This window comes from Thermobia domestica, chromosome 1 (genome assembly GCF_964235325.1).
Source record: "Thermobia domestica chromosome 1, izTheDome1.hap1.1, whole genome shotgun sequence".
NCBI lineage: Eukaryota > Metazoa > Arthropoda > Insecta > Zygentoma > Lepismatidae > Thermobia > Thermobia domestica.
Genome location: NC_137454.1, coordinates 1490852 through 1511112, shown reverse-complemented (window position 1 = coordinate 1511112; position 20261 = coordinate 1490852). Strand labels below are relative to the sequence as shown.

The 20261-nt window shown below is 37.0% G+C and overlaps 1 protein-coding gene across 1 annotated transcript in view; it reads right to left on the bottom strand.

The window, feature by feature from the left end:
• Positions 1-124: 124 nt before the first annotated feature.
• Positions 125-20261, bottom strand: part of Rme-8 (receptor mediated endocytosis 8) — a 132045-nt gene continuing 111908 nt past the window's right edge. The window contains exons 34-37 of the mRNA XM_081754380.1: positions 9389-9574; positions 4817-4957; positions 2822-3062; positions 125-1320 (exon numbers count right to left, since the gene is read on the bottom strand). Of these exons, the coding sequence (XP_081610506.1) occupies positions 1208-1320; positions 2822-3062; positions 4817-4957; positions 9389-9574 (681 nt within the window). The 3' untranslated portion in view covers positions 125-1207. The remainder of the gene's footprint in view (positions 1321-2821; positions 3063-4816; positions 4958-9388; positions 9575-20261) is intronic.

Genomic DNA, 20261 nt, shown 5'->3' with positions numbered 1-20261 from the left:
TACCTTTCTCTTTTACATGTTAAAATAATCAATCACAGGTCAACTATCAATGTATTAAAAGTACTTATTAACTTTACGAAGGCAAATGAAGACAGAAACTGTTGGGACCTTTTTAACACACGCATAAGATGAAATAATATTTATTATACAAATAAAGAAAATACAGGAATTCTATTCTTACTTTACTGGTGCTCAATAGTAATCTTTGTATAAATTTATAACAATATTTTTTTTTTGCTTCTTCTGGTAAATAAAAATGCAATATACAGTCTTCTTATCTTTATACATTGTGAAACAATGTTTATATAAATCAATCTATTAGACGTATATATATATACATATACGAAGGAATGGAACAACACAGAAATTATACGTTCAACACACATGTATATACATACTCAAACATTCACCCAATCACACGCCTGCGTTTTTAACATTAACCTCACTTGTATTATGCACCCTTTATTCACAGAAACACTATTTTGTTTCGTAACTTCTACTGTTATTAGACAATCACTCCTATTTGGAAGAACAGCAACAAACAATTCCTTAAACAGAATTATACGTAATCACTCTCCATCTTGCTGGATGATTATTATTGAATAACTTTCCACAGAATACTTTCACTGATTGATCGAGATTTCTTTCAACACTTGAAATACAAAAGAGAAAAATACTTTTTCTCCATTCCATTATACATCTGCATCTCTAGAACCATTCCAACCGGTAACAACAACCATTAATTACAGTTTATGTACAGCCTTCATTTTATGCTTTTTCTCTTTAAAATGTTTTATTTTTATACATTTTAGTATTAGACGTGATTTATTACTTCGTAGGTGTAGGAAAGGAAAGATATATCACAAAGTACAGTAGATACAACTCCAGTTCAATTATTTTCGATCAACATTCAAAGAGTTTCACCATTATTGTCACATTTGCGTATCACAAATAGATATGCGCTCTTCACTTTAGTGTTTGACTTCATTTTTCAGACACAGAAACAAACAAACGAAAAATAAAAAAATCATATTTGTTATAACATATTATGGGTGTGGGATTTGTACATTTTTGAGACACTTGTTCCTTGACTAGTGTCTCGAATTTCAGGTGGGAACTTACCTCTCATGGGCCTCTCTCCGCTCGGAAGAAGAAAAAAAGATATACGAACAACAAACCGAATTTTCTTCCAACTAAACTCCACTGATCAAATGGATCCTGTGCGTGTGAGGCGCTCCTCGTGGTCCATTGGGGGAGGGGCGTCTGGCATTACTTTAGTCGCTCCTTGTGTTAAGTATCCAGCCACACTCGGGGTACCCCCTGCAACACAAACGGTAATATCACTCAACTGTACTGCTTATAACTATGGCAACATTTCACATTGTTCAATTACGCTTCAACACTTGGATCTAAGCCTACTTCAACCACCATATGCTTTTTAACCGAGGTTTAGCTTTATTTATTTATTTTTCAAGTGTTGTTTAGGATTTATTTTTCAAGTGTTGTTTAGGACGTGGACCATTTCTCATTCCATTGGTTTATACTAAAAGCGTTCCTCAGTATATATATATATATTAAATCTTTGAAATGACCGAGGTTTTTAACGCTTTATTAGTTTCTTCTTTAAAACTATTTAATGTCCCTTCCTTTGTAACAAATAAATTTTGCACTATACGATTTTCATCTTTATACGTCCAATTAATTTAAAGAATATTAAATGACATGTAATACAAATTCATTTTTGAAAAGCAAGGAACATTTAAATTTGCCTGAACATGAAATTAGTAAAACATTAAAATTCCTGTCCATTACAGAGTAAGGGAAATAATAGATCCCCCACTTGAATCAATCAGCTGAAAAACCAAGATGGCGTTGGTATTCAACAACTTTAAGGCACTGACACAGTAAGCATAAAACTCTGGTTCGTATCTCAGTTGTCATGCATTTCTCAATGCTTATATATAGTTGAATTCGCATGTAATAAAGGATTTGACGTGATACAAAATCAGTTATTCCCTTCACTTGTCCTTATATAATAAAACTCAATAAACTTGTTATGTGCCTTGCGATTCGTATTCGGATGATTAGTTCACTGGAAGCATCAGAATGGAAATCACAAGGCCCTTACAACCGTAACAACAAAAATGTGCCAGACGTGAGGCGTGTGAAAGGAACAAGTTTGTTTACAAGCATTCATTGAAATTTAAGTCTCTTTCCATCACAAAGGGCACTAAGTTGTTCATGAAATGAGATCTATTATATAAAATTGAAAGTGACTATGTTTGTGACTTCATAACTTTTGAACCACCCGATCGATCTCGATCAAATTTTCAACATAGATGAAGTTTGTGCCTGGGATGGCTTTTATCACTTCACTTTACAACTTAGCGGAGGGGAAGATATTTAAAAATGCTCAAAAATGACCGAGAGTAGTGTCGAATCCATAGTTTTCGGGGTTGCTGAGATGAACAGTGACACTTCCCATGTTCTTTAAATCCAAATTCAACCCCGCAATTTGGGAGAGAGGGAGATATATAAAAATGATCGAAAATGGTCGATATCAGACAGCGTTTCAGTAATAGTAAAAAGTAATTGACTAACGAATGACCCAGCGAATCGGGTAACTGACGCTAGTATCTAATAAACTCGAAGACGAAAAACCTTTGACTTTCACTGAATTCATACCAACAGAACGTATGGTGTAACAAAAAATTGGCTGTTTCTTTAATTTCTCATAACAGGAACATAAATTTTAAATCTGCTCTTAATACAAGTACAAGATGGAACATAATATAAAGACTGAAGTAATTCATTTGCTTACCTGTTAGATATCCTCCAACAGTTGAACTCGTGATAAACAAATCATGCTTCTGGTCCCGATATTCTGCCCACACGGACGATTTCTCCAGAATTCCGGAAACTCTGTCTCCATAGGAAAGGCTGCGACTCATCGCCTTCAATGCTTTCACGATCTGTGCTTTGGTCGCTGCAGGGTTCTCCAGTGACTCCAAACGACCTTCCAACAAACTCAACAGGTAGCCAATCATATCCGATTGAAGGGCCTGCCAAATATACATACATCGCCATATTATTTTCTTGATTTTTAGCTATAAGCAAGGATAGGAATGACAAAAGAACCATTCTTATCCCCAGAATGACGAACAAGGTTTATCTTGTTGGTCCTTGAATAAAGAATGAACAAAAAGATTCATAAGACGTTTCGCATGGGATATTAGTCTTCTATAGGACAGAAACATAGATATTACGCAAAAGCAATGAAAAAAAGATTGTTGGTTTTTGAACTGTGGATAAGAATGAAGAGAATTACCTAGGTCGAACGGAAAACATGAGATAGTGTTAGAAACAGTAGGGGGAGAAAACAATAATTTTGGATTTAATTACAAAGAGGAAGGGAAATTGATCATGAGGGATGTGATAAGAAGGTGTAGTAGCAGGAAAAAGAGGGAGGTGAAGGAAGCAATGAAACAGAAAGTTGTTACGTAAAGATGACGGGGTTAGTTTAAGACCTTGCACATGGAAGTCTCTCAGTTTACAGAAAGTGACCTGCCAATAATGACAAGATACCTATGATGATGATTATGATAGCAACAGATAGTCTTCGAAGGGCTTCTTTCTAGAAATTCTTTGCACCGAATTTTCTTTGCAGGAATCTCTCTGCAAAACTTTCTCTTCATATGCACGATTATCTATCATTTCATAATTAATTCTTTGGCTGTCAAACAAATGACTTATGCGGACACGAAAAACTCTTTGATTTCAAAATTTTAACCTTTTGTAATTTTGAATTAAATCATTTCGCAGTTGAAGCATGCTTGAAAAAAGTTTGGAACTGATTCTAGGACTTTGAGCTGAAAACATTGGAGTTATCTTGTTTTTAATAGTGCTGCCATATATCTTACGAGTTTGTAATGACCTATCGTTCCTCGCGTTTGTTTAAGGTAATTTCATGCTACAACAGTTAAAATAGTAGTGTCAAAATGGAAGGTGTGATTCGTTGTATGTATCGTGAAGATGACCATCTATTAAGTGAAAGTATGGGGTTTGTATAAAGGACTCAGGATCATATCTGATTGAGTGATTAATATACGTAAACCTTTTATTTCTTTAGAATCAACATAATTACGTGGTACTAAGCAGTTCAGTTAGAAATGAACCAAAACCCTTCTATTTATAATAATGTTAAAATTTGGTTTAATGTGATATTTAATCTAACCGGCAAACATAAGTTAATGAAGAAATTGAGTTGGAAATTATATTAAAATTTACTTCATGCTATTTTCTATGTTAACTACTGGTCAGAAACTATGATCATACGAACACACTCAATTAGGAAATCAACTCAATTTGTTAAATATAGAATTGTTAGTTGTTTGTTTCATAATAAATTGATTGATTGATTGACTTTGAGTTTTACGTCCCGTTCAGCAGCGAGGCTATATGAGACGTGGACCTACTGATTAACGTGGAATCCGAACCACATGAGCTCCCGCCGGGAATCGAACCCGGGTCTCCCGCGCCGAAGGCGCGTACGCTAACCGCTTAGCCACGGAGGAGCTCTCATAATAAATTGTACATTATTGTTGAAATTGATTCCTTCAATATAAAAATTTAACTACTCTTTTCACTAAATCTATCTTCCGTAATCACTCGGGAAATGCAGTGTACTTCTCGAATTGACAAGAGTGCTGCACAGTGGAACATACCACATTTTGATTCGCATAGAACTGTCATCGAGTGATACTCTGCCAAATGACTTTATAAAGATATAACAATATATTAGAAAGGGAACTCTTACCTGCTTCACCAACTCATCAAAATTTGCTGAGAAAAGTCTATTTAGTGTTTCACACGCAACACCAATCATGTCTCGCCTCAGTTCCATTGCTTGTTTCAAAGGAGCAATGCAATCAGTCTGGGACATGGCTTCTATGCACAGCTGCAACAAATTATCACAATATTAATTACAAGATACGAAATGTCATTTTACTGTACCAGAATCATTTCTACAATATTATTATCCTTTAATAAACAAACAAACGAACAAACAAAAAGTCCAAAGATATGACATATACCAATACATACATCCTATAAGCTGAACAAAATGATATGGATGATTGTAAAAGCTCATCCATTAGTTTTCGAGAAGATGGAGATAAACCAATTAATTTATAACCTAAAAGTTGATGCTGAACAAGAACCATCTCCCAGTTTCCAAGGTGAAACAGAGACTGGAATATTCTCTCATTAAGTTCTTAATTATGATACTGTCAACATGGCAGCACATAAGATGGTTAATCAGATTTAAATTCCTAAATTTTAATTTCTGTTTAATTAGATGATCCATGGGTAGATAGATTACAACCAGCTGAATAAAATAACACGCTTGAGGAATAATTCTCATGCGCAATTGTCGAAAGTCTGTTGTCAATGATAATTGTCGGTTTTCATTTTGCTGGAGATTGGAATGAAGTGGTCGGTATCAAATATAGAAGTAGGAGAGGAGAAAATAGAACAGGTAACTAGTTTTCGATATCTGGGTAGTATATTATTAGTGATATGAAATATGAACGTGAATTAAAAGCAAGGATAGAAATGGCGAAAGAATCCTTTACGAGGAATAAAAGTCTGTTCCGTAGGATCTTGAATAAAGTGTTGAAAATATATACATATATATGAGGAGTATAATACTGTATGGGACAGAAACATGAACATTACGTAAAAGTTATGAAAAATGACTGGAATCTTTCGAAATGTGGGTGTGGAAAAGAATGGAGAGAATTATCTAGGTCGAACGGAAAACGAATGAGATGGTGTTAGAAATGGTGGTGAGGGATGAACAATTTTAAATACAGGGTGTCCGAGAAGTCTTTCCCTGATTACAGAAATTGATAACTCAGGCTAGAAATAAGATAGAAATATGAAACTGGTGTTGAATTGTTTACAAACTATAAAAGTTTTTGTCTGTGTTAGGTTTGTTCTGTTTTACCAAGTCTCAATTTTGTTTGTTTTAGGTTTGTAGGACGAAAGTAAGAAGCCCAAGAAGCCATGCCAACCAACCAGGAGAAGGCACAGTGTGTCCTGTGGTACCATGAGACACGATCACCAACCACGGTGCAGAGACAGTTCCAGACAACATTTGGGAGGACTCCACCTGATGTCAAGAGCATTAAAGCCTGGTATGAGAAGTTCAAGAACACAGGGTCGATTGCTGACCTTCCGAGGTCTGGTCGACCAAGAACCTTAGCAGACACGGTGGAGGCTGTGCGGCAGTCTTTTCTGAGAAGTCCTAAGAAATCGGTGCGCAGGGCCTTACGTGAATTACAGATGCCAAAAATGGGGTTATGTCAAGGATGAGGTCTACCGAACACGTATACCAGATCTTGAAACCCTGCAGCAACGAATAACCACAGTCGTTGCATCGATCCCTCCAGTGATGTTGGCTAATGTGTGGATGGAAATTGAATATCGTCTAGATGTGCTACGTGCTACCAAGGGTGCTCATGTGGAAGTGTACTGATGTGACCAAAACTTTTATAGTTTGTAAACAATTCAACACCAGTTTCATATTTCTATCTTATTTCTAGCCTGAGTTATCAATTTCTGTAATCAGGGAAGGACTTCTCGGACACCCTGTACTATTAAGAAGAGGAAGAGAAACTGGTTGGCACATTGGCTAAGAAGGAACTGTGTCATGAGGGATGTGCTAGAGGGCATGGTGGCAGAAAACACAGGGAGAGGGCGAAAAGGCTACAATTAATGGACGATATCAAAACAGAAAAATAGTACGTGAAGATGAAGAGGTTAGCGGATAACGTGGAGCATGGAAGCTTCTCAGCTGCGACAAGAGACCTGTCAATAATGACAGAATACGATGGCGTGTACAGTATATATAGTAAAGTGCAATGTTTACTAGCAGTTTGTTGATTAATTTTCTAACGGTCACACACACACACTTGAGTTGATTTTGAGTTTAACGTCCCGTTCAGCAGCGAGGCTATATGAGACGTGGACCTACTGATTAACGTGGAATCCGAACCACATGAGTTCCCGCCGGGAACCGAACCCGGGTCTCCCACGCCAGAGGCGCGTACGCTATCCGCTTAGCCACGGAGGAGCTCGCCACACACACACACTTTTTACGCATTTACTACTAGTAACAACAATTCCTAACTATTATGTAGCTGTTATTAAATGTCTACTTTAATCAAAACAAAATTCCTTTACACAACAATGAAGTATACCACGTGAAAAAAAAAATGCAATTCCACTTCTTTAATCGATTTCAATGAAATTGACCATACTCTTTAATACTATAAGCTGCTTGAAGAGCTCTCTTATACGTAAGCTCAAAAAGTATTCCATTCGCTCTTCTCTACACTGTTACGGATTCATTCAAAAACACATCAATTATTGCATCTTGGCTCCTTTTCTGGTAGACAGAGATAGAAAAAAAATAAAAAAAGAATAACGCAGATATAATGAATGGGAATTAACTACAAGCTAACAGCTACAAGGGTGATTCAAATGAAAACATTAAAAGTGCTGTAAATATTATATGATAATTAAGAAAAAAAAAAGAAAAAGAAAGAAAATACCTATCATTTTTCACCGTAGTCTCCCTGACGTTCAATGCAAGTATTCCAAACGCTTCGGAAGTGTATGAATAACACGTTTGAAAAAGTATTTTGGTTGTGACTGTACCTACTCATGTACTACAGTTTTCATCTCTTCATCACTTCTGAAATGCTTGCCTCCCAACGCTTCCTTGAGCGGTCCAAACACATGACAGTCACTACGGGCAAGGTCTGGTGAATAAGGTGGATGTGGGAGACATTCAAATTATAATTCCTGGATAGTCTCAACTGTCAAAAAGCCAGTATGCGCTCGAGCGTTCTCCATACTGTAATAATACACCTGAAGTCAGGAGTTCTCGTCGTTTACTCTGAATTGCCAGGCTAAGTTGGTTTGTGAGCAGATATGAATCAGAAGTCTGGTTACTGTTGCCCCCCTCTCTATGTAATGTTCCAAAATGATTCCCTTTGCATCCCAGAAGAGAGTGAGCATGACTCTTCCCATGGATGGTTGAGTGTGGAATTTTTTGGGTTTCGTTGATGAGCTATAGTGCCATTCCTTGCTTCATCATTTTGTTTTTGGTTGGTGGTAGTAAACCTAAGTCTCATCACCTGTAACGATTCTTTTTAGAAATGAATCATCTTCTACGTGAAAACGACGCAACAATTCTTCATAGGCATCGACGCGACGGTCTTTCAATTCAGCTGTCAAGTGAGTGGCATCCATCTTGCAGACACTTTATTGAACTGGAGCACGTTACGAACAATGTTGTGCGCTGAACCAACACTAATGTTCAAAATGGTGGCTATTTCTTTCAGAGTTATCCTTTATAAGCTCTTCCACTAAAGTACTGTTTTCGTCCGTCACTACGCGGTGAGCCTGCCCCAGTCGTGGGGCATCCTCCTCAGAGGTTACGCCGTTTTAAAACTTTCTACTTCACTTGTATACTTGCTGCAGGGACGAACACGAATCACCATACTGTGCTGTCATCCTGCGATGAATTTGAATAAGTCTGACACCCTGACTACTCAAAAAACGTATCACAAGTTACTGCTCTAACGCGGTGCATGTTGCTAGTGGTGCTGCCATCTTGTTACTAATACTGTTGCAGTCTCCAGTGTTGGTCACTGCCACCTGTCTGTCATTTTATGAAACTCAAAGAACACTACTGGCAAATATAAATTCCATAATACAACTTTCCGGCGTTTTATAGCGCTTTTAAGGTTTTCATTTGAATCACTCTCGTATGTACACTGATATAATTCATAAGCATACACATATCTGACGTTCTCAGTATAAAAATCAAGAGGCACTCACGTTTCCTTCAGTTGGAAGGCTCAAAATCCCTATTCTCGTACATTTATACATTGTATAATATGTCCCATTTACCCTTTCTTTTACCTGTCTTCAGAATGCTGCAAATGAAGGAAATGAAATCTCGGTGACTGATGATTGTTTAACAAATTCGTAGCTATGTACAAGAATCCGAGTTTATTTATGACGATATTCTTCTATTTTTCTCGTTCAGTTCCTTTTTAGTACCGAGACAATTTAAGATGCATATTAGCTCCACATGGGACCTGAAACACAACTTTTAGAGGAAAGCGTTTGACCACGACCAACGTCACTAAAGTCTTCTCATATCAACTATAAAAGCAGATTTTTTTTCGTTGTGATATTTTTTGTGACAAGATTTAAGTAATAGAACAAATATTGAAATATATGTTTTATTTCATGCTATAACACCAACTGCAAACACACAACTGACAATTAACAACAATCAAATGTTGCATACCTGACTAGCCGCTAGCTGATGAAGCATGATAATGGCTGATCGAGGAATTGCAGTCTGCTGGGTTCGAATGGACATTTGCTTACAAAGACGGGGAATGTGTCCGAGGGCTGGAATCTGATCCGCTAAAGCTGGTTGTGCTTGAAGCAAGCATACTAAGGCACTGGTGGCAGTCTCAAGAAGCTCTGTCTGCAGAGAACGAAGAAACAAAATTAAACGTTTATCACTCCACAATAATTTCTACAATCTCTTAATACTTCCGCTTCAAGCTTTTCAAAATTATGCAAAGATCCAACCAGAAGACTTATCTCAAGACACAATATTCTACTATAGCTTCGTTGGATGAAAGAAAATGTTTCTTCTTATCATTTTGAGGTTACTGCGAAGCCGTTATATCAAGCACGAAAGCACAAAGAAATTATATTAAATGATGAGAGAAATTAAAGAAAAATCAATAAGACAACTATTGTATAAAGATTGAGAACTCATTGCCAATTCTTAACACGATAGGTCTAAACAATTAGGATACGCTAGAGATCGCAAGATCTGTCTTTCGTGGGTTCGAATCCTGTTCAGGACATGCGTGCAATGTGTTTGTATTTTTTTTTCTATTGTCATCATTCATTACTTCGTCTCCTTTACATTACAGGAAAAAGTTGTGAGACGCACTACTCGCAAATGAATAAACTACGATTTTCTACTCATTACTAATGTATATACAGGGTATTTCAAAACAATACCAACAACGTTTGGGAGGTGATTCCTGACACCAAGATAAGACAAAAAGTATAGACCAACCTGGGTGCACAAATGCTTCCTTTCGGAATTATAGGCTGCCGAAAACATGGAAAAAATGAAGTTTAAAGGTCCACAGCTCCAAAACTATGAGAGCTACTACAGTCGGTTCAAGACTTTACTTAGGAACTAATATGTTCTCTACAAAAATACATGTTTCAGAATCCTGCAGTACTTCCGCAATAATTTTTATAGAGGTAGTTGGTGTGTACTTCAAATTATATGTCCGTAATGAAACTGCCTGTATAAAAATTGTGTAAGTATCTTAAGATTCTGAAACATGTATTTTTGGATAGAGCACATATTAGTTCCTAAGTAAAGTCGTGGCCCGTCTACGGAAAGTCCTATAGTGTTGGAGCTATGGATCTTTTAAGGTTCATTGTTTTCATGTTTTCAGCAGCCTATAACTCCGAAAGGAAGCATCTGCGCACGCAGGTTGGTCTATACTTTCTGTCTTATCTTGGTGTCAGGAATCACCTCCCAAACGTTGTCGGGAGTTGTTTTGAAACACCCTATATATATACAATGAATGATCGAGGTTACAAAGCATAAAACTTTTTGGTGCAGATTTGAAGACTTCGGATTCCGATCATGAATACCGGAAAAGCAGGCATTAAAAATGATGACTCGTCTGGAAAATTGGCCAAGAGTAGAACTGATGTCAGTGGTGCGGTTCCTGTGGTCCAAAAACAATACACCTGCTGACATTCATAGGCAGATTGTAGACGTGTATGGTTAGGCCTAAATTTCAAAGCAATATGTATGGATGTGATGTCATGCCTTCAAAGAAAGACGAGCCAATATTGTTAATGACCAGCGCCGTAACTTAGATTATTTTCTGGGGGGGAAGGGGGGTCAAGCATTAATACACGTATTTGGGCCCCCTAGAAAAGTTGTTTTTCTAACTCTTGGGCCCCTTGTATCCCCCTCTCTCTTATTCTTTATGGGCCCCCGGAGCCTGTAGGTCCTCCCGTACGGGAAGGTCTGCGGAGCCATTAATTACGCCCCTGAGCCCGTTCCACACATGGCAAATTAAGGGGACAATATTGGCAAATCTCAAAGCCAAACAAATAAATATTATTTTTAGAGCCCCTAATAGTTTTACATTTTTAACTGAAATGGGCCCATGACTCATTTTCGTTTTATTTATCTTTCGTGTGCTGTTTTGTTTATGTAATGTAGTGAACCTGTTTGATGCTTCATTTATAATTTCATGTTCATATCACATATGGAGTAAGAAAATTTTGTCTTAAAATGAGCCACTCTCGAACAGCGGGGAGCTTCCCTGCGGGGGGGGGGTCAGTTGGCCCCTGTCCCCCACAAGTTACGGCCCTGTTAATGACAACTATGTACACAACGGTAGACCCAGTACTTCAGCCACTGACGTCACGCTTGGAATGACTAAAGCACTCCTTCTACAGCCCTGACTTAGCCCAACTGACTTTTTACGTTTTCCTTGTTCTAAAGCAAAAAATGGATGGCCACCATTATCTTGCATGTGATTATGTCAAAACCTCACGGTGGCTACGAGAACTTGACGTGGACTTCCATGCAAATGGTATACAAAACTTATCTGCCGTTATGATAAGCAGTAGAACAAAAACCGTGATTGCATCGACTATTGTTGAGTGCCCTGTATCATCAGGTGTGTTGATCTTCCAGTTATGTCTTACATATAAGCCATATAGCCCAGTCAAAATAGGTTTTGTGTCGGAACAAATTCCCGGAGAGCTGAATTTTTTCCTGTTGATAGACTATGATGAGATATGTAATTTCCCAAAAGTCCCCGGTTCTCCCCCTTGTGCTTTGCCCCCAGCCCCCCTTAAAGGTGAATTTGCCGTCTCTCAGAAAATTAGCCATAACTCCGAAACCAGTGGAGCAAATGCTTTGCAACTTCTTTTATTTTCTTTGTCTAATGTTAAGCTACAGAAAAGGTGTCTTTCATTTTTCTCGAGAAACGTATAGTTTTGTGGCAATTGTGTCTTAAAGAGAAAACAACAGCTTTTTGGCGGGAAAAATTCCCTTTAATTTTTTTCTACGACGTAAAGTAAAAAAAAAATTTTCAAATGGAAGTTTTACATCGAAGTCTAAGCTTTAAAACGAGGTATATATTGTCACGGTACGTAAAGCCAGAGCTGAGTAATGTAGTTTTGAACATAATAAGAATATGCTTCAAGCCTCATAGGAATAAGATCAGAAAATGTCAGTTTTGGTTCGGGGGGACTATTCCCTACCCTCATATTGGGCTTTCCATTATCCACCATCTATGGACCCGCCGTGTTCCGGACTGGCAACAACCGGCAGCTTTCTTATATTATGAGTTTATTTTAATTTCCATGCTTTTAAATAAATTCATAACAAGAACAGCATCACGGACCACCCACCCACCACTATAACCTAAGAATACTGTGTGCAATGTTTTCTAATATTCATTTTAAAATGAAGCCAGATTATTCGTGTAATTGATCTTCAAAATCTTCATTGTATTGAGGCACATTGTTGCACGATAACCCATTACAGTGCTCACACATAGCTGAACAGGTAAAGTCAGATATTCTGCAGCGACAATAATCTCCACACGCTGCCTTGCAAGAGCATGAAATTATTGCTAGGAGGTCATCAGGAGCAAAAGGTTTCATACTTAGTATCGGTTTTAAGACTCTTCTTTTTCCATCACTTTCTTTGATATATTCATGTTTCCAACCCCAATCAGTAGGATTAAGTTTGTTCCCTAACCACAATTGCACCTGTAAGTACACTCTGAAGAGGTGCTGACGACACGCTTCTGAGGTCGGTGGTAATTTAGCTAAATCAAAGTTTGACTTCAAAGAAGTCTTTGCAGTTAGTCTTGTAAATCTGAAATAACGAGCTTCGTTTAAAGTTGAATATTTACTTAGCCCGTACATTGAAAGAACAAACTTTTCTCCATTCTCGACAAGAGTATCTTTTGATGCATCTTGTTGGAGGAAACATTCTGCCTCACATTTTGCCTCTGTGTTTTGTTTTAATTAATTCAACTGCTTTTGTTTTCCCAATTCCAAAAAATGACGAAGTTGTATCACAGCCAGAAATAGCATGGGCAAAAAGGAGAAGTTTGTCTATATTTTTGTTGGATCTTTTCAATTTATCGATATCAAAACAAGTGCTTGACGGGTTCTTTCCTCCAACATCTTTTCGAAAGAAAATGGGTCTCTTCTCTGGTGCTAATGCAACTAGCAATATTAAAATGTCCGTGTCATTTCCAACAACAATCACTCTGGAAAAGGTAGCAAGTTTGTCAATTCCAGTCCTTACAATTTCAGCATCAGCATCTTCTTCAGCTATAACTGCTGCTAATCCAACCTTTTCCAACTCTTTACATGTGCATTCAATCAATTTCTTTTTGTTCTTTCTGTTAGAAAGAAAAGGTTCTTTTTTTTACGACACATTTAGTATTTTCGTCGAACTGTATTTCGCATGAGGAATATTTCAGTGTCCTCCTTTGGTGTTCTTCATCTTTCGTAGTTGCCTCTTCTGGATAACCATCGAACACCACCGTACAATTATTTCCATACTTGGACAGTACAAATGAGCAATAGTTCCTAACAATATCTCCATATGTAGCATCCTTAGGCCATGAAACATAATGAAGAAGGAAACCTCCATCGATAACTATCCCAGCATCTTCTAAGCATGGTTGCTCAACGATTCCTTCTGAAAATGCTTTAACTATAGACGATTTAGTTCCTTTCCGAAGATAAGTATAATCAAAAATCGATGGAGGTACAGAAGACAATTCATATTCCAAATACATTTTCAGTTTATTGGGGCTGTCACATACACATAAAATTCTATTAAAAAGCTGTTGTGGGTTTATGTTTACTTTTAATGATCGAACCGATACAGACTTATGACTGGCTTGAGTAATTACCATGTCTTTTCTTTTCAATTTTAGCTCTCCAAAACTCTTACCTTTCATTTTTTCCATAGCTGCCAAACCCACTTCATAAGCTTTATCACTGTTAACACTATCATTTGACACAAAGCCGGAATGTAAAGACACGAGATCCCCTGAAAGCTTGGTAAAAGGGTTGTGCTGTCTCAGCCAAAATGTAAATTTCTCAATATCCTTGTTATCTCTTTCTTTCCTTGATTCCCGCAGTTCAACATGTTGTTCAGTAAAATTTAAGGCTGTTCCTGCAAATTTATCTAAGGCTTCTTGTATCTTTAAACAGTACGGTGTTCCATGAATCCATTTTGACAAAGTACTATCTGTTATTCCTCTTCCATGCGTCAGACCTCCCACCGCTTTCATTGGACGCATTAGGCATTGTTCTATTATCATGTCTGTCCAAGTTCCTGACCAATATTTCCCATTCCTGCGAACGGTAAAATAACCTTGTTTAGTAAATAATTCGTATTCTTCTTTTGATAGTTTAGATTCGAGTTTCAACATTTGCTGAGCATATAAATGCACGGATTTAGCATAGGGGAAGTGGCCTGCAGCATGGAAGTATGGAAGCATGTCTACTACTGTACTCAAGTGCATGTTCCAGTTGCCAGTTCTTTCTGCAAATATAAATTGCAACATAAGATCTATGCACTTAATTAGATTTATCCAAAGCTTTGCTGTTCTGCTTGATTTTTTTATCTCCTCAAAATTTGTTTCAATGTTTAAAACAGTTTCTGTAACTTCATCGTCCAGGTTAATTTGCTCGAAATCCAGTTCCTTGTCAATAAGCTGCTGACATATGTCTTCTAATTTCTTGCAGTTCTCTTCAATCTTCGGATATTCTTCTCTCATTACCTTAATGAGAGACGCTGCAGTTAAACAATAAGCTCTTATTCCTCTAGAATATGCATGCCCACTTAACATGTGATTAACAGTTGCCGAACCATAAACAGTTTCCCATAGATTTTGTAAGCCACTTCCTTCCATTATGCGGCCCACTGATCCCATATAAGACATTAAAAGGTGAAATCCACCTAACCTAAGAATAACCTTTGATAAGTCACTATTAGGATCTGACCTTTCTACGATTTCTGTTGCTTTCAGATACAATGGTTGGTCAAAAGTAGCAATGCAAGATTGATTTCTTTTTCTACATTGATCTGCAGCAAAAGATAAAGCAGAATAGATGGTAGACATATTATTTGGGTCTAAGTTTATAAATGGTACTGCCATAACACATGTAGATTCAGAAGAATGCTTGGTGCTGCAAATAATGTTCATAAGCCCATTCCAGCCAGGTTGCTTCTTTATACCTCCCATCCAAATTAAGTTTATCGGGTAAAAAAATGTACATAACTCTTCTGTGCTCTTACTAAGATTTTTGAGCTCACTGTAATCTTCTACAAAAATACTAGATAAGGGTCTTCTTTTATTAGGATAAGCCATGATACGTATTCCAGTAGTGTTTTGATTGAATGATCCTGATAGAACTCTTTTAACTCTTATTTTGGTATCAACACATGTCTCAGGAGTTATACACTGAACACCACCCATAGCATGGAAGGTATTCAAACCACCTAAAGTCCTTACATTTCCATCTGCGTTGTCAAATGCAAACTGGATGAACCCTTCAGTCCCGATATTAGGTGTTCCAGCACTTATCAGAGAAGATAAATACAGAGTTGTTTCGTAATAAGTGGCACATAACCCTAGTGATGACAACAAATTGATAAGATATTTAGAGCCGAAAAGTCGATGAAGAGTTAGAGCTAATCCTGTTTGAATCGGAGAAATAAAAGATCTTGGCCGGACGCTTGCGATTATGGCATGGTTGATAACAGTTGCTTTCCTCTTCACTTTTTCCGATTCTGACACATTCTTTTTACTCGTAACTCTGTCCATAAATAATTTAAGGGACTGTGGTACGAGGATTTCTTCATTAGTGAGGTCTTTAATATCGGGATATGTATTTGAATCATAAGCCATTTTTTGAATATCCTCTTTTATAATATCGGCAGCTGCCTGTACAATTCTTATTCTTTCAGCGTTTTGATCGGAGTCTCGATCCTTATACCACTTGTCAATTATTTTGTGAACTGTCTCGGATAAGCAACATACATTCTTTCTACCGGAAATATTTGAAATAAGAATCCGGTCTCCAAAGTGTGTTAATAGTCGGTCTTTTAAATATCTGTCACTATAAAGTGTGTTTTCTTCGTCCTTGCATTCTTCGGGAAGAAATTTGGCCATAATGTCTCGTAATTCTCTAAGAGTAAATTGGCATTCGTCACTGTTTTCAATATATTCGCACATAGCTACAAAAGCTTCTTCTATTATACTTTTAGGCCGTCCGACAGGTTTCTCAGATTTTTTATAAAGAAATCCTTATAGCATTCGCCATGATAACGAGCTTCAGGCGCTACAAGATCACTAACACTTAAAATCCTACTTTTAACATGGTCTCCCCATTCATCATTTCTTAAGCTGCATTGTCTTAATATTGTTTCTCTTATTTCTAAAGTTACAACATTGTACACAGATTTTCTGCGATGACATGGGTACTTTAAGTCTATAGTGCATTTTTCTCCACAAATAAAACAGTTCGTTTTGAAATCAAACTTGTTTTCAGCACTTCTGAGACTTACAACAGAATGTGACTGTACTGATGTTGAAGGTTGATTTGAAGTCAACGATGCCTTTACACTGGAAGGCCTTGTATAGTTCTGTCTACACTGGATATGAACAGTAATGGAATGTTTGCCCTCAAGTTCTGTATGTAAATTATCTTTACGCTCTAAACTGCAATGAATAATTTTTGCGATTCCTTTTTTCACTGTGACTGTGGGCAAATTTCCTTGTAAAGAGGTCTTACAAAAAATGCATGTTAAATTATAATGATCCATTTTGAACAACTCCAACACTTCTACACCTTTTCTACTAAAGGAATAGGTATTCGTGAGCCGGTAGAGATGCCAAGGTCGTCAACTGATTTTCGGTAGCTCTGCCTCCGAAGAGGAGAGAATCAAATAAATCGAAAAGCCAAAGGAATAGCAAGGTCGTCAACTTAGGATCAATTTCGTCTATTTACCTCCGTGGAGGCTTATAATCAATTCGACGGTTGTTTCCTTAACCTCAGAGAGGCAAGTAATCCAACCGTATAAGAGAAGATCGCGATTACGATTCACACAATGGGGATGGAAATCCAAGGACTCGCTTATTTTTCTCCGCCAGCTACGGATACCCTATTTTTTAACCTGGTTAGAGCTCCAGGTGGCCAGTTCGACTGAAGAAAATATATTAAAATTATTTAAGAAATGATTACATTTTTCCTTCTTTGCTTATTGTGATGGAAATATTTTTTCTTTTTCACACAAAAGATAAAGCGTCTCTGAGATACAACAGCGGATAAGCAACATTTCAGTAATTTTACAAAAAAGAAAAAAATACAGTTCTAAATTACAACTGATGCAATACATAAGCAAAATAATTTCAGGCAGTAGCACAGCCATCTGTTGTAGTGCAGATGTACTATTTCGTCGGATTACACAAGCACTGAGGCTCGCTGACCCGGTGGAGCACATTTTTGTTATTTGTTTCGTTATGTGCCAAATAAATACTATCATAATATACCTCGCTTTAAAGCTTAGACTTCGATCTAAAACTATCATTTGAAACATTTTTTTTTACTTTATCTCGTAGAAAAAAATTAAAGGGAATTTTTCCCGCCAAAAAACTATTGTTTTCTCTTTAAGACACAATTGCCACGAAACTATACGTTTCTCGAGAAAAATGAAAGACACCTTTTTTGTAGCCTAACATTAGTCAAAGAAAATAAAAGAAGTTGCAAAGCATTTGCTCCACTGGTTTCGGAGTTATGGCTTATTTTCTGAGAGACGGCAAATTCACCTTTAAGGGGGGCTGAGGGGGGGGGAAAGCACAAGGGGGAGAACCGGGGACTTTTGGGAAATTACATGTCTCATTATAGTCTATCAACAGGAAAAAATTCAGCTCTCCGGGAATTACTTCCGACATCTAGCTTATTTTTACCTTCATTGACTGGGCTAATAATAGGGTTTGTAACCTTTATTTTCGATCATCCCTCGTTTATATATATAAAATATGGATATGGCTGTTAAGAAAAACTTTAAGGAAACAGTCTGAAAATAGGGCATAACATTAAAATGTGGTATTACATTGCATGGTAAAATACTAAATAATATAAGGAGTTCCTGCTTCGTCTCCTCCTCCCGTTTCCTCCCACATTCTCATTCCACCAATTATTTCATAATTATTCTCTTTCATTAACCTTCCGTCTCCTTTAGCCTACAGAGCATAACCGTAGAACGTAAAACCAGATATTTCAATTTATTAATTTCATTTCACTGAAACGATGTGCAAAATACTCGAAAATATTAAAACATTTACAGAATTTGCATATATCGCAACACTACATAGACAAAATTCACATCAAGACACAACGATTATAGAACTTGTTCTTTTTTGAGTACAATACACAAATCAAAACTCATATATAATGCTATTTATTGAATTTTATTCCAAAGGCTCAAATTTACATCCCATGTATATTGAACATTACTACAACACTATTAGAAGCATTAAATAAAGTCTAAGTACATTTACAGTACGTCTCTATATCAGTAACACTATTTTGGGTAATAAAACTCAAAATAGGCTTCAAAAATTCAAGGAAGTAAAAAGCCTATAGTTTTTAACCAGTTACATATCTATAGGTCACGCAGTTAGCTTTAAAAAACATTTTGAAATCATTTGCAAACATTTTCAAAAGTAATCTTTCTTTTTCTTTACTCTTTCCTTTAATGACTTTTATCTTCCGCGCCTTGTGAATGTATTTAACTGAAGGGTTGTTGTCTCTAATCCTTAAAAGAAGCGATAGCGAAGTATAGAGCACACGGTGTCTGACATAATTATTCTTCATTATGACATTACTTTCGAATAATGCAAATAGCACCGGTCCCAATTTGGACTAGCATATTACAGTACAAAGCTAAGATGTATGGTTTTATGACTGTCTAGACAATCTTCAGAAAATATAAATAACTTTTATTATTACTATTATTATTAATGTTATTTACCCTGTAGTCTGTCAAAATCAAATAAGAATTTTCCTGTTTTCTTCAACCACTGTTTTCGTATATCCGGATTTTGGAAAAACAGCCATTTTTCGTTGCACGTGATAATCCATTTCATGAAATGCACATCACGTGGACTTTGGAGCAGTTATCAGCACATATCCCCTCTCCTTTGGGCCAGCTCATATGGCACAATGCAGCAGTCCCTGATGGTTTTCCTGAGTTCATAAACATGACGCACTACAGTGAACTGAGACATGCCGAGTTGATTTTACGATCGTTGTGTGCTGGTGGATAAATTTTCATCAAATTTTGTCTCGTATGACCTCAAAATCTAGAGCAGCCGGATTTTGGATGATCTTCCACATTTTTTACAACCTACATGAAATCTCTGGAATCAAAGAGTTGTGCTGTGGTTCACGGCACCTTCCCTTTTAGCATGACAAATGATTTAGGTTGTTGTTGCGGTGTTATGCCCGAGTATTAACTCATACAGTATCAGTTCACATATCGGACGTTGTTGAGCACTAATCGTCACTGCCATTAAAAATACACTGACACTGACGCAGAGGATTAACACAGCAAGACACTGACGGAGTGGCGGTCTCCATGTTAAATAGTCCGCTTGCCATACTACCCCTTGGACCAGATTAACCTTGTACTTACGATCGACCACGGTATACACACACCTGCTGTTTTGGTTGTAGAAATATTGCAAGACTTACGAATCGCCCTTGAAAATAAGCAGCATTTAACTTTTTTTCTTTCTTTTTTTTCTCGTTCGCAACTGACGGAAATGAATTTATCAATTGCACTACTTCTGAGCTAGTGATACTTCCGGAGGAAAAGAAGTCGAAAATGATGATTTTTTAACATATATACAAAATGCTAGACATATCTATTAGACAATCAGAAACTAATCTATAGCTGTACATGTTTACTTCAAATTTTAAAGATTTCTGAGTAAATTGTTAATGAATTTTAACCAATTATGTTGCGAAATATGTAGAAAGAAAGACAGCAAAAAGTATAATTAATC